The 14,078-nt window shown below is 37.4% G+C and overlaps 1 protein-coding gene across 11 annotated transcripts in view; it reads right to left on the reverse strand.

The window, feature by feature from the left end:
* The window catches only part of LOC129425869 (sickle tail protein), a 159,317-nt gene that overhangs the window by 28,563 nt on the left and 116,676 nt on the right, over positions 1-14,078 (reverse strand). For all 11 annotated transcript variants that reach the window (XM_073864263.1, XM_055181910.2, XM_055181911.2 and 8 more), the window contains 2 exons: positions 13,015-13,108; positions 2,668-3,428 (listed from right to left, as the gene is read on the reverse strand). In XM_073864263.1, the coding sequence (XP_073720364.1) occupies positions 2,668-3,428; positions 13,015-13,108 (855 nt within the window). The remainder of the gene's footprint in view (positions 1-2,667; positions 3,429-13,014; positions 13,109-14,078) is intronic.

Below are 14,078 nucleotides of genomic sequence, written 5' to 3' on the forward strand. Positions count from 1 at the left end.
CATTTTTCATGATTTTCACAAAAGTTTAATGCCTTCCAGAAAATGTTCTTCTTTAAATATATAAAAAAAAAATATATCAGATTAAATAACATACCCTCTGCTTTAAAAAAAAAAAAAAAATTTCATCCTACCTTCATTAGTTCTCTTGTAATCACCTCTCAAACATGGGTAGGTTTCTTCAAAAACACCAAATTTTGAGCAAAAAGCTGAGATAATTCCATTTTTGCGAAGGATTTTGATGCAGAGCGATCTTTAAAACATACACGGAGTTCTTTCTCTTTCATGTGAGGTGCTACTTCCGGGTTGTATAAGTTGTGGAAGTGGATAATAGCGGTATTGCAGAAAGACGGAAAATCTCGTCATTGGCGGGGAAGCGTTTTCTCTTAATTGACGAGATATCTCGTCAATGGCGCCGAAAGAGTTAAATGTCGACAAAAAATCGATTGCGAAATGATGGCATTTCCGTAAATCGATGATATGCGACTGAAATGTAGTTTTTCCTCTCACGCTAAAGTCATTCCAAACATCAAGTTGATTGATGTTGGTAAGTTTACTAATATCACATCCACTGCACTAGTCATTATTTTAACAGAAGAAGACGTAACTGTGGTTTTACACCAGATGCAAGTTCAACGATTTGTGCGAGTAGATTACATACCAAGTCAATGCAAAGACGCGATCAGACGTGCCGTCGTGTGGGGCGATGAGATTGACGCAATATGGGTGATGCGTTTGCCACGAAAACACGCGCTATTCGCCTCAAACATGTCTTCGCCCAAGTTGAAAATATTGCATAACATGAGGTTAAATCCCGCGAGTAAACTAGATGTGTAACGCGATGCCCTGCGTTTGGTGTGTATGAAGCATAACACTATAATCCAAAAATACTAAGGAGCGGCAACGTATCTTGGACGTAATAGTACATTTTTGTAGGATGTAGGAGTGTTATCCAAACATTATTGGCAAGGAAAGTCTCTTATACTTGGGAGCAGAAACGCATTGAGGTGTTTCTGGGAGGTTTTAATACATACCACATCATCTTCAAATAACAATTATGTGACTTACTTGCAGCAGGTGACATGAAAATGCAAATAAATGGTTTCCATTGCAGTTTTGCGAAATACACTTTTTCTGAATTGCCTGAAAACCACCTCATGCAAGCGACTTTTTTGAGATATATGGGAGTTTTTGCTAAAATGTATGTGTTTCCATTGACCGTGTTTTAAAGGAACAGTATGTAAGAAATGTATATCAATTAATCATAAAATCACCTTGATATGTCACTAGACATTAAGAAATCATTTTCATTTCACATACTTATATCACTGACAACAGTGGTCTGGCCAGCCCTCAACTGATGTTTATGTTGTCCTGTTGTGTATTGGCCACCAGTTGTTTGACTGCAGTACCAGTTTTAGCCACAAGTTTTGTTGTTTGCAATACCAGTTTTGGCCACAATCCTACATACTGTTCCTTTAAATTTGCAATGTCATTTTCAAAATTCAACTCTTTTCCCGCCATTGACGAGTTAACTCTGAATTGACTCTCGCTCTGAATCTAAAATCTATCAAAAGTCCTTCACAAAAATGCATTTTTCTCGAAATTTGGTATTTTTTAAGAAACTAACCCATATTTGAGAGGTGATAAAAAGGGAACAAACGAAGGTACACTCTCAGAAATAAAGGTACAAAAGTTGTCACGGGGACAGTACCCTTTCAAAAAGGTACACCTTTGTACCCAAAGAGTGCATATTAGTACTTCAAAGACACATATTGGTAGTTCAAAGATACATATATGTACCTAAATGCTAATTATTAGGACATTTTTTAAAGGCTACTGCCCCCAATGACAGCATTTGTACCTTTATTTTTGACAGTTTAGGATGAAATGAGAGGGTCTTTAGATATATTGTATGTTTATTTAAAAAAGAACATTTTCTTAAAAGCATTAAATGTTTGGGAAAAACACTGGCACTGACTGGCAACTTTTTTTTTAAACGCTGTTGGGGAAAGCGTTAAAGGGTGATGGAAATGCAGCTAGTGTCTTAAAGGATTCATGTCTTGATGATGTTAACATCTTTACATACATCAGCAATACAATTTACATTATAGATCCAACTCCTACCTGCTGGGTGTAAGTAAAGAAAGAAGAAACAGCCTCTTTGAGACAGCCTTTGAACGTGTTTTTGTCCAAGCTGTTTTATTGTCCTCTCTACTGACTTGCTATTCATTTGATCATTATATTTCTATGTATTCTTTAAAACTTTATTTTACTTTCATTTTCTTTTAATGTCCTTCCATAATGTATTTCCGTGAATCTTTATTACTAGGTGCTATAGAATTAATTTGTTTCCTTACTTAAAAAGAAATAAGTTGCACATAAACACGAAACCATGCACAAGCACTTTCTCAACCCTACATCTTAATAATGCGAACATAAAACAGCCACTGTTATAGGAGAGTTTTAAATATTTAGATGACTCATTGCCATCTACACGTATTTATGTTTCGGATGCAGTTAGGGAACAACATAATGCAATGAAGTGTTACAATAAACGTTACAGATGCAGAGTTAGAATGAACATGAATGTACATTTAGGGATGTGTTTTAAATGAAAAGTTAGTGTAACGCCCTTCCTGTTTTTTCTTTTAGTGACGATCAACTTACCGTGTCTGAGGGTCTGCTGAGGGCGCCAAAGGATTGTGACCCTGAATATCAGGAGTTGCCGGCGAGCCCATGCCACCCCTTGCCTTTACCATGGCGTCCATAGCAACGGGTGTCTCTTTCCTAAATGACTGTCTTACAGGTGAGGATCTCTCTAAAGTCATTTGTTGGCCAGTGTGAATGTCCATCATTCTTATCTCGCCCATTCTGTGCGGGGAAGCGGGCGGGGTTTTGGAGCCCAGCATTGGCAGCTGGCTATCCGTGTACTTTCTGCTTTTCTGTCGGAACAGTGAATGATGGTCGACGGCTTCCATGGGAACGCCAGGGTTGCTGTAGGAACGCATGGTGGCACGGTGGTAGGCGTGGTCTATTGTGTCAGGGGGTGGGGCGTGGTGATGTAACATGTAGGGATCAGCATAATGGCCTTCGGCTCGAGCAGGAAGTGACATGCTCTTTGCAGTCACATCCTCGTCGGGTTTGACGTCTCGTCGCTCGAGGATGGCGCTGGGGCTGGGAGAAGCCGAGCGGACGGGTGAAGGGAGCGTGTTTCCAGGTCTGTCGCGTGGCATTGTGGCACCGCCGACTGCACCGCCAACCGCACCGCCTGCAGAGCGAGGACCGAATGGAATACGAGAAGGTGATGGGGGCATAGTGTGAGGTGTGGTAGGGGACATGGTGCCCTGCATGTGAGGTGGTGGGGGGCCCATTGGAGGCTGCCGGAGAGGGTGACCGTCCCGTCCACCATACATCATCTCTCTGTGAACCTGAACAGAGACCAAAATTAAATAAATAAATAAATTATCTTCTTTAAATGTATTTATGAGTCACACAGTGTTTTCAAACTATAAAAACATAAAAGATGCAATGCAATAGACCCAAAGAGAGCTTTAGAAAAATGAATACTGTAAACCTGAGAAAATGCATCTTAAGAAATCACATGCAAATATTATTTTAAGAAATGAGTGATACCTTTCTATCTTACATGTGAAATGAATGCTTAAGAAGGCAAATAAACAAGCACTGTGGGACACTGTGGTATTCAGTGGTTAAAAAAGCACATGTTTAGATCGAATAATATGTTATTGTGCAAAGGCTTAAATTCAGAGCATCTGTAATCTGTGCTGTTTTTAAACACACGGGAAGCCTGATCTGACCTGACCACCCATGCACCATCACACTAATACACTTCAGATGGAGATTTTGTAAAAAAAAAAGTATGCGTGTGGTGGGACGGGTGCGTGTGTGCGCTAACACATAGGTGGCTATGGTTGAAATCCATTTCACAATGCTGTAATTAAACAGCGTGAGGGTGCTATTGTGTTCCCCTAAACAGACGTCTGCTTTCATTAGTGTCATAAAGAGATGCTACTGGTTTACCACCTTCTGGGCCAAAAACGGTTTACGATCTACTGATAAACTGCTGTTTTATTCACATGTGAGAGAAATACAATGGGAAGGAGAGTTACAAAATACAAAAGGAGAAAAACAGGACTATTAGGACCACACATAAAAACATAAAAATATTATTTTTCAATAGATTTAAGAGTTTATTTTAATGTATTATGCGCAAGTGTAATTATAAATGTACAAAAATGCTGATAGATCTTTAAAGAAAAGACACTGGATAATAAACAAGTTATATAGCCCAGTGGTTCTTAAAGGTGCAGTGTGTAATTTTTAGAAGGGTCTTTTGACAGAAATTCAAAATAATATATAAAACTATATTATCAGGGATGTATAAAGACCTTTCATAATGAACCGTCATGTGTTTATTAACTTAGAATGAGACGCTTTTACCTACATACACTGAGGGTCCCCTTACATGGAAGCCGCCATTTTGTGCCGCCATGTTTCTACAGAAGCCCTGAACGGACAAACTTTTTTTACTAAGTTGTCTCCGATGAAGACATGTTTGTCTGGTGGTGGCTACAGTAGCTTCTCTGTGTTTTAAAAGCGAGGGGTGAGCAGTGGACTGAGCCGTTGGTTGCAACTTACAAGCTGACCACTAGATGCCGCTAAAATTTACACACTGCACCTTTAAAGGGATGGTTCACCCAAAAAATAAAAATTCTGCCATGTCTTTGTTTTGCTGAACACAAAGGAAGATATTTTGAAGAATATTATTAACCAAACAGATCTGGGGCACCATTGATTTCCATAAATTTCATTAATAAAATGTTTTCTTTGTAAATTATAATTTTTGTATCAAGACAAAAATTATTGGTCTGCCAAAAAACAGTGTTTCTAAATTACACGAGGCCATTAAATGATGACATAATTTTTGCTTACATTTGTGTTATGAGAGCATAAAGCATTTGTAATTCAGGAGATTATAAGAAACTATAAACCAAAATATTATTTCCCCAAAAAGCCTATTGTCATATTAATTATTTGGGAGATTTTTGAGTCTGTGCAGTTAATTAAAATACAATAGGGCATGTCTTTTTATTTTTGTATATTAAATCATTTTGGTACAGCACTGGGTCACCACATGACATCCGATGTAAAATCTGGACATTAAAGGGGACATTTCACAAGACTTTTTTAAGATGTTAAATAAATCTTTGCTGTCCTCAAAGTACACATGTGAAGTTCAAGCTCAAAATACCATATATATATAATTTATTATATGTTAAAATTGCCACTGTGTAGGTGTGAGCAAAAATGTGCCATTTTGTGTGTGTCCTTTTAAATGAAAATAAGCTGATCTCTGCACTAAATGGCAGTGCCGTTGTTGGAAAGTGCAGTATAAGGGGTCGTATTAATATCCCCTTCTGACATCACAGGGGGAGCCAAATTTCAATTACCTATCTTTAACATGCTTGCAGAGAATGGTTTACCAAAACTAAGTTACTGGGTTGATCTTTTTCACTTTTTTTAAGTTGATAGAAGCACTGGGGACCCAATTATAGCCTTTAAACATAAAAAAGTCAGATTTTCATAACATGTCCCCTTTAAAGCAAAATCAGCTGGTTAACTGAATTAGTCAACAAAAATTCAGCATTCACACTAATCATACGACCATGAAAGAGTAATTGAATTCAAAGAAAAACTAATGTAGAGCGAAACTAAACCTGTTTCATTTTGGCGCTTAAAATGACAGCAACTGTAAAATTAATTTAGGCACTTTTGTCACCTCAGGCACAGTATCAATGTTTGTTAAAGTATCATTTCATTAGCTTAGTGACATGTTGACATCAGACAATTGAGACTATTGAAATGAATTTGAGAATGCTTCAGATCAGTCATTAGGAGATTAAATGTCAGTTAGGATGCTATCTTAAAAAGCAGCTGTCTGTGTAGGCAGTAGACAGAATGCAGTTTGTCTTGTACAAAAATAGAAAAGGAGAGATATGCAGAATAAGTCTTAAAACCAATAAGCTTTATCAGATAATCCACTGAATACAAATAAAGCTTCTTTTTCGTTTCAGTCAAATGACATGGACCATTCTGCCCTGCCTCATTTTCTCTGAAACAATAGGAGCTTTGTGCATGTGTGAGTCAGAGCCCAGGCTACACCCAGAACAGGTGAGCGATCCAAGAGTTTATCTGCCTCAGGACAGCAGCATGCTCTTCAGTGACATCATCTCCCCATGGTGACGAATCAAATACACTATTCAATGTTTAAAATTTATCAAATTACACAAGGAACTGATTTTACTTGAATACCAATCCAAAATAAACTTACTGGTGTGGGAATTCTAAGAAAGGAAAATCACAAATTAGATCAATTTAATAACTTAGTAGTTGTTTCTCCTAGACATCATTGAGATGAAATGAAGAGCAAATGGACACTCAAGAGATATTTCACAAATGTCTCCATTAGAGTTTTAAAAGAGATCTCAGTCACAAAATGAGCTCAGATTTGAAGTCTGCAATTGAAGCTCAATTTTATTGAAAATTTTAAAGCAAATATTGAAATACATGAATCCAAATATATCTTATCACATTAACCCAAATTCAAAATGTATAAAGTAAATTTACAGCTGCAGCTAGTGAAAAAAAAAAAAATATATATATATATATAGAGTTGTTGTGTCAACTAATATCTTTAAAGTGCTTCTTTTTTAAGATAAATCTTTTTAGGTGTGAGCAAAAATGTGCTGTTTTTGGTCGTGTCCTTTTAAACGCAAATGAGCTGATCTCTGCACTAAAGTGGTTTGATAGTGCAGATTAAGGGGCGGTATTATCCCTTTCTGACATCACAGGGGGAGCCAAATTTCAATTACCTATTTTTTCACATGCTTGCAGAGAATGGTTTTCCAAAATTAAGTAGCTGGGTTGATCTTTTTTTTTACATGGGTTGATTGAAGCACTGGGGACCCAATTATAGCACTTAAACATGAAAAAAGTCAGGACATGTCCCCTTTAAGTTGCATTAACTCAAAATTGTAAGGCAACCAGGAAACTTATGTTTTAAGTTGAACCAATTAATAGTGTGAGAAACTCCATTAAATCTCCTGAGCTATTAAAGAGCATCTACTGAGCAATAACATTTAACTCTGGGTTGTGACCTGAAGGTTTAAACGTGTATGGGTCAAATAAAGGCTTGATATAAAATAAAATAAACTTGTGAAAACCCAGCTAAAGTCATTTAAATGATTTACTTTTTACACAAGATTGTGTGAAACTATAACCATCTTTAATATTGACTGAGTAAGGTCATGTAAAAAATGCAAAAATAAATCAAACTTTGATGCTCCTAATCTCAAAATTAGGAGAGAGTGTGCAGACTGTACAGCATTAGCTGAGTTTGATGCGGTGGAGAGCCAAGACGATCATCTCCAGATGTTACCTGAGCAACAACATGAAAGCCCTTGCCTGTCTCAACAACTCAGAAACTCTTCCTCTGCATTACCTTAAAAGGGAGAATCTGGTGGAGGAGGGCTGACATGAAACATTAAACCTCTGATAAATAAAGAACCAAATCAAAAGATGATGGAATGAGGACATTTGGTTTGAATTAAAGACACCCTTTTATTTCCTCGCTCTTTCATTTTTCACCCCTTCCTATCTCTTAATTAGAAAAAATGCTACTGAGGACTTATGAACAGGACAAGACTCTTAAAAAAATATCCAAAACAAAAGCAAAATTGCCAATGCCAACCTTGCCTCTGAAATCCAGGCTAAAGTCCCATAATAGCATTAAGAAAATTTCAATCTTTGACATGATCTTACTCAGTCATGTAATATTAAAGACGTCAAGGTAATTTTTCACACAATGTTCTTTAAATAATGCTGGAGGATTTTATGTAGAAAATTGGGTCACATATAGACAAAAAAAAATCACATATGGTTAGACTTATGAGGTGTCATGAAACATTTTGATAGTAAATACAAAGTAAGAGTATCAAAATAAGAAGCATACAGTTACAAACATCTCTTCATGTACTATTTTGCACATGATTTTAAATGACATCATACAAACCAATTTTGTTGTTTTTCCCACGTTTAAGGGAAAAAATTTCATTACCGCAACGTGTCCATGACTGGATTTGGGTTCTTTGAAATGGAAATATTTATAATTAAAAAATGTAAAAAATAAAAAGCTTCACTGCATGTTATACTATAAACATTTACAGTAAAGAAACATGTGGTATTTGGTGATCATTGGTAAATGTAGAGTCAATAATCAGGAATATAATTGTGGCCAAGACCAATTTTCTCATCCTCCGCAACAATTTTCAATCATTGTTTAAGCCCTCAAGGAACTAACATTTAAAAAAAAAAAATGCTGGAAGGGACATAATTGACAGTGACACACAAGATGGCTACCAGGTAAGCAGTTCTTATTTTTTCTCTCCTGATAAAAGTTAAAATTATGTTTGTCATAGTACCTATACAACTTTTTAGTTCTCATTACCAAAACATGAATTTGTAAATGCATATATTTAATGTAATATCATGTTGCGGTAATGATAAATTTGACAATGATTGGGGTGTGACAAGATCTCATGCATTATATTCTGTCTGGGGTGCGTTCTCCGATAACGTTCTCTCTTAGCGCGATACGAAGACTCAAAAGGTACACCTTAACTACAGGTATACCTTTCCTACGTGTGTTCTCCGAACTATACCGTAGGATGTTGCTTAAGGTAAACCTTCTTAAGTTCGACCTTAGCGGGTGCTGTCCATGGTGGAGGTGCTGAATAGGTTGATATCGATTGCTCGACAATCAATTATTCACTTTATGTAATAGGTTTCGCTGCGCTATGAGATAGCGGTGTTCTTTATTAAAGAAACATTTTAGAAATAGTTCAAGTTAAATTTATTTGGAATATCTGTTAAAAATATTTCAAATTGCAAACAACTAAATTCAACCATTTATATTTTTTATCAAACCCGTGCAAAACCCGCAACTTTATTTCCAAACGTATCATGTTTAAACTGCTCCAATTCATCCGCTATGCCTTGAAAGGATCATTTATATTAGGGGTTCCCATGCGTTGCACAGGGAAATAAAGTGGGTTGTGCAAGTACTTGGCTGTGCATTACACTCACAGTAAAATATATAAAAACAAACTGCTGTTGTTCATTAGTTCACGCGTTTATTGTGCTTGGACACTGTATGCACAAGTAGCGCGTTAACAATGCGGATAAAGCTTAATGGACGCATTTCTGGAGCCTGTCTGTCTAAATATAACAAATCAAATATTATATAACAGCCTATAAATATATAGTATGATTGCTTTCGATTTTAGCTTTGATTAGTTTTAATGTGGAAATTTTACAAACTATACAAGCAGTAATTAAGTGCACAGTTTATTTTTTATGTATATAAAGAATATGGCATGCAGTTGCCTCAAAGTTATAAAACATTAAAAAAACTTCGATGCAAAGTCGAATTAACATTAATAATCATAATTATTTTTTTGTAATTTTACCCGATTTATTTATGCAGCTAAAATACTTGCCGTTAGACGAGCATTTCTCAAAGTGTGGGGCGGGCCCCACTGGTGGGGAATAGGAACATTACAAGTGGGGCGTGACAAACGGGAGGAAATTTGGTCACAAAGTTTTACTTCATGCAAAATGATAAAACATTGCATGTTTATTTTCTTTTTGCAGGTGTTTAATGCTGTAATGTTTTAAAATATGATGTGACTATATACATTTCAACAGTTAAACTTGAAGCCTAGTTGATTAACATTTTTTTGGGGCGATTGGGGACAGGTGGGGCTCGGAACCCTTCCCTACCTCCAAAGTGGGGAATTGCAGAAAAAGTTTGAGAAACACTGCGTTAGACTAAGATTTAACGGATATGAAATGCACAAATGAAATAGTAGGATTCGCTGTATAGCTGCCAGTTTCACCAACTCCATCACCCAAAATATGTTTTTTAAATAGTTTCTTAATCCTGTAGCATTTAATAGTTCGCAGTTGATGTCCCTTTGGAAAACATAATTAAAAATCTAACAACCATCAATGTAATGATGTCTAATTATGTAAATGTTTTATTCTTTAAATATAAAAATATTTGCCTAATTAAACACGGAGTGTATTGCATTTTTTTTTTTACAAATATTTAGTTATATAGACTGCAATGTAAGCTTTAATGAAAGTGATGGCCCCTAGTGGAGATCATGTGGGATAAGGTATAGCTAAGAGTGCTCCAGACCAACCTTCCGAGCGAACGACTTACAGAAGTGATACGTAACTAAGAACGTTTCGGAAAACACGTATTAGTGATAAGGTACAGCTTAAGGTACAACTTAAGAACGACGTAGCGTTAAGGTAGTTTCGGAGAACGCATCCCTGTCTTTACTGGGTTTGCTTTTTTGTTTGGGTTTCCAATAATGTTCGTTTGGGAACTCGCGTGAAGTCTGAGACGCGTTGTGTGTTTGTCTGTTGATTTTTTTAAAAATCTGATGCTGGACACCTAAGTCTGGATTTCTTGAGAATTACCCATATGATTCTCTTTCTATCAGTAGAAACTTTCCCTAGACAACTTTTTAGTTGTCATTACCGAAACACGAGTTTGTAAATGCATACATTTAATGTAATATCATGTTGCGGAAATTATAATTTTTGATAATGATAATCTAAACATTTTTAAATAATTCTGTAGGAAATATTTTTTAAATCCTCTAAAAAAATGGTTTTAGTAAGTTCAGACCTAATCTTATATGTGCAAAAAAAGTGCTTCAAGGGCTTTTTAAAAAATCTGATGCTGGACACCTTCTAAGTCTGGATTTCTTGAGAATCACCCATATGATGATTTTACCACAGTCTCTGCCTTAGGCAGCATCACTTCAGTAACTGTATGGCACATATTGTGGACAAAAATGAGAAGCAATTACCCAAATTACACTTTGCTCTGATTGGCTAGAAACTTTCCCTGTTGTTGGTTAACTAGTCTGCACAAAACTCAGACTGCACTGCTGTTTTTAGGAGTCTGTTTTAAATTAACATCTGTGGTCAGGTACACTGCACAAAGATCTGCCAGCATACAGACTGGCATTGAGCACACACAGTGCAGTGTGTGTGTGTGTGTGTGTGTGTGTGTGTGTGTGTGTGTGTGTGTGTGTGTGTGTGTGTGCGTGTGTATGCATGAACACACTGGATCTAGATCTCTGTTATTACAATCCCATTAAATCACGCAAAGTAAAAACATCTTCTGGGCTTCAACAGAGCAAAGTCACTTGCGTGTGCATCCTTGTGCACTTTTCTTTCTGTCTTTCTTGCTATTCATTTTTCTTTCTGTCACAGGCACACACAGAAATGGCGTGTTTTAACAGGTGCAGGATTTATTTGATTAGTGTGTTAATTCTGTCTGAGTATCTGCATGCCTGCTTTAACTGAGAAGGACAGATCATGTGTTTCTGAGTTTGTTCGTGCATGGGTAAAGTGTATCCATGTGTGTGTGTCTACTCCAGTATAAAGCTCTACAAGCATAATGGATCTCTTGTCCGCGACAGCTACAATAACAACAACTGTGGTCAGACTGAGTCCGCATGGTCTGGATCATGTGTGTGTCAGCTCAATGGCCATATTTGAATTATTGACAATGCAAATAAATCTGTAAAAACATTTGCAGGCTGGCACAATAGTAATTGAGAAAACTTTTGTTTTTATATTTCTCTAACCAAATTAAGGGATCTCCTGTGGCCCAATGGGAAGAGCATTGCATTGCATTGCACCAACAGGAACACACAGAAAACATGGCTATGTTTTTACTGGGCTGGGCATGATCTGTATTGGTCACATGGTATAGCATGTGAGAGCTTGTAAGAAACCTGAACCTTTGATTAATGTTATGCAATAACGCCACTGCCACAAGCGCCTAAATAGTGTCTACTCCCTCCCTAGGTAATTTTCTTTATCTATCCTATCTTTATCTCTCTGTGTATTTGCATACAAGTCATAACACAATGTACTTTAATCCCTCCGCACATGTGATGCAGGCAACGCGCTGTTTAATTTCTAACTTTGCACGCACATTTCAGTATATACATTAGCCATACAAGCAAACAAAACAGGTCTTCCCTGAAACTTTTCAAACTTCCCTCGAGGATCTGATGGAAGTGTGTAATTAAATGCATATTAGCTGTGCGCCGGTCAAAGCCAGGCCGGGGATTACCAGTAACAAAAGTCCGGGGCTACCTAGTTAAATTTGGGGAAGCACACAGAAAACCAAAGCCTTGTGATCTAATTTCCGTTACATCACTGGGAAACAAATACGGCCGGCATGGCAAAAGATTAGAGGGGATTATGGGAGGGTAAGGAATGAGAAAAAAGTATTTGCTTTCTATTGAATGGCCTCTGCTTCAGTCCTGATCCAATCCCCCTGAAATTGGGACAAAGAAAGAATTGGACTAGGGTGACTGGGGTGGGGGGAGTCCAACTGTGAAGAGCAGAGGAACCCCTTGAGATATCCGAACAGAAGGAGGGGTGCTGAGAAGGGACCTGCTATTTAAATTACCCACTCATTTTCTGTGCATGCAAAAACAAGATCTGGCAACGCATGGACATGACAGAAAGCAGCCAATGAGAGCTCTCAAAAGCATTACATTTCATAACCCCATACATTTTTTTTTAAATTTGTGCTTGGGAAGCATAAATCTGTTCTGACTTGTTGCATAAAACAGGGTTTTCAAATAAAGATGACAGAGTACTTCGATTACAGCGATTACAGAAAAAGTTCAACCAAAAATGGAAACTTAATGCTGATTCAAGTGTGCATGACAGGAAACGCAAAACATCCTTGATTCCTGTAAGCACATTCAGATTTTTTATTTTTGAATGAACTCTTAACTTACTTACTTATTAAACTTAAGCATTTGACTATACAATGACCAAATACACACAAAATGCACTATAACAGTAGTATAAGTACAGGTTGGCACTTACCCTTGCGTCCCCATTGCTTGGCCGGGGTCCATGATTGAAGACGTGCGCAGGGTCTTTGTGGTACACCTTCAAGCAGGAGTGATCCGTGATGCTCCTGCGAGGAGAAAAATCCACCGTATCGTTTAGATAAACAGACCAAATATCACCATCCGAACGGGGTCGAGCGCGGCCAGTGGAACCCTGCCACCGTAGCTCGGCCACCATGGGGTGCAACATGGGCTGAGGGACATCAACACGTGAGAGCGGAGAGTGACAGCGCGAGTAAGAATCTTGAGAATGAATCGATCCACTAAGAGACACGGGCGAGTGAGAGCGAGAAACTGAGGTTGAGAAGCTACGGCGTTCTGCATCAACGACATGCATGATGGCTGAGACATCCATTAATCCAAGAATGGTCCACTAGGCCACCATTAAGATAAAACATTAACTGTCCACTAGGTTTGCATACGTTTTCCGATCATGGAGTCTCTGTCCTGTCCATAAACTGTGATTGTATGTGGACAACTACTCAATTCTGTAAGGGGATGTGTGTTTTTCTTAGTAAGTCTGATATGACAGGTCATGTGATTTACAGCCCTAATAAAAGAATCTCAAAGTACATTCTGAATCACTATGGTAGGAGAGGAACTGCTTCCGTTCACAGGACAATACATGTGGATGTGAAGCAATTTGCTAGTCATCATCACTCAGCTAATTTTAATGCCAAATCAAAGAGAAAAGAGATTTAAAGGGACGGTACATACAAACACGTAAACAAACCTGTATGGCTTTCCTTCTTTTCTTTCTTTTATCATTACATACTTTCAGAACATAACAAGAGATGTTTTGAACGTGAAGAAAGTTAATTCTGTACTTTTTCATACAATAAAAGTGGATGGGAACTAGAAGCCACCCAGTGCCAAATATGCACCTGTGCTTAAAGGGACACTCCACTTTTTTGAAAATATGCTAATTTTCCAGCTCACCTAGAGTTAAACATTTGATTTTTACTGTTTTGGAATCTATTCAGCCGATTTACAATGATATTACGCAGTGCATGAAAATAGTCCTCTTGGTTACTTTCA

Source organism: Misgurnus anguillicaudatus, chromosome 25 (assembly GCF_027580225.2).
Source record: "Misgurnus anguillicaudatus chromosome 25, ASM2758022v2, whole genome shotgun sequence".
Taxonomy (NCBI): Eukaryota; Metazoa; Chordata; class Actinopteri; order Cypriniformes; family Cobitidae; genus Misgurnus; species Misgurnus anguillicaudatus.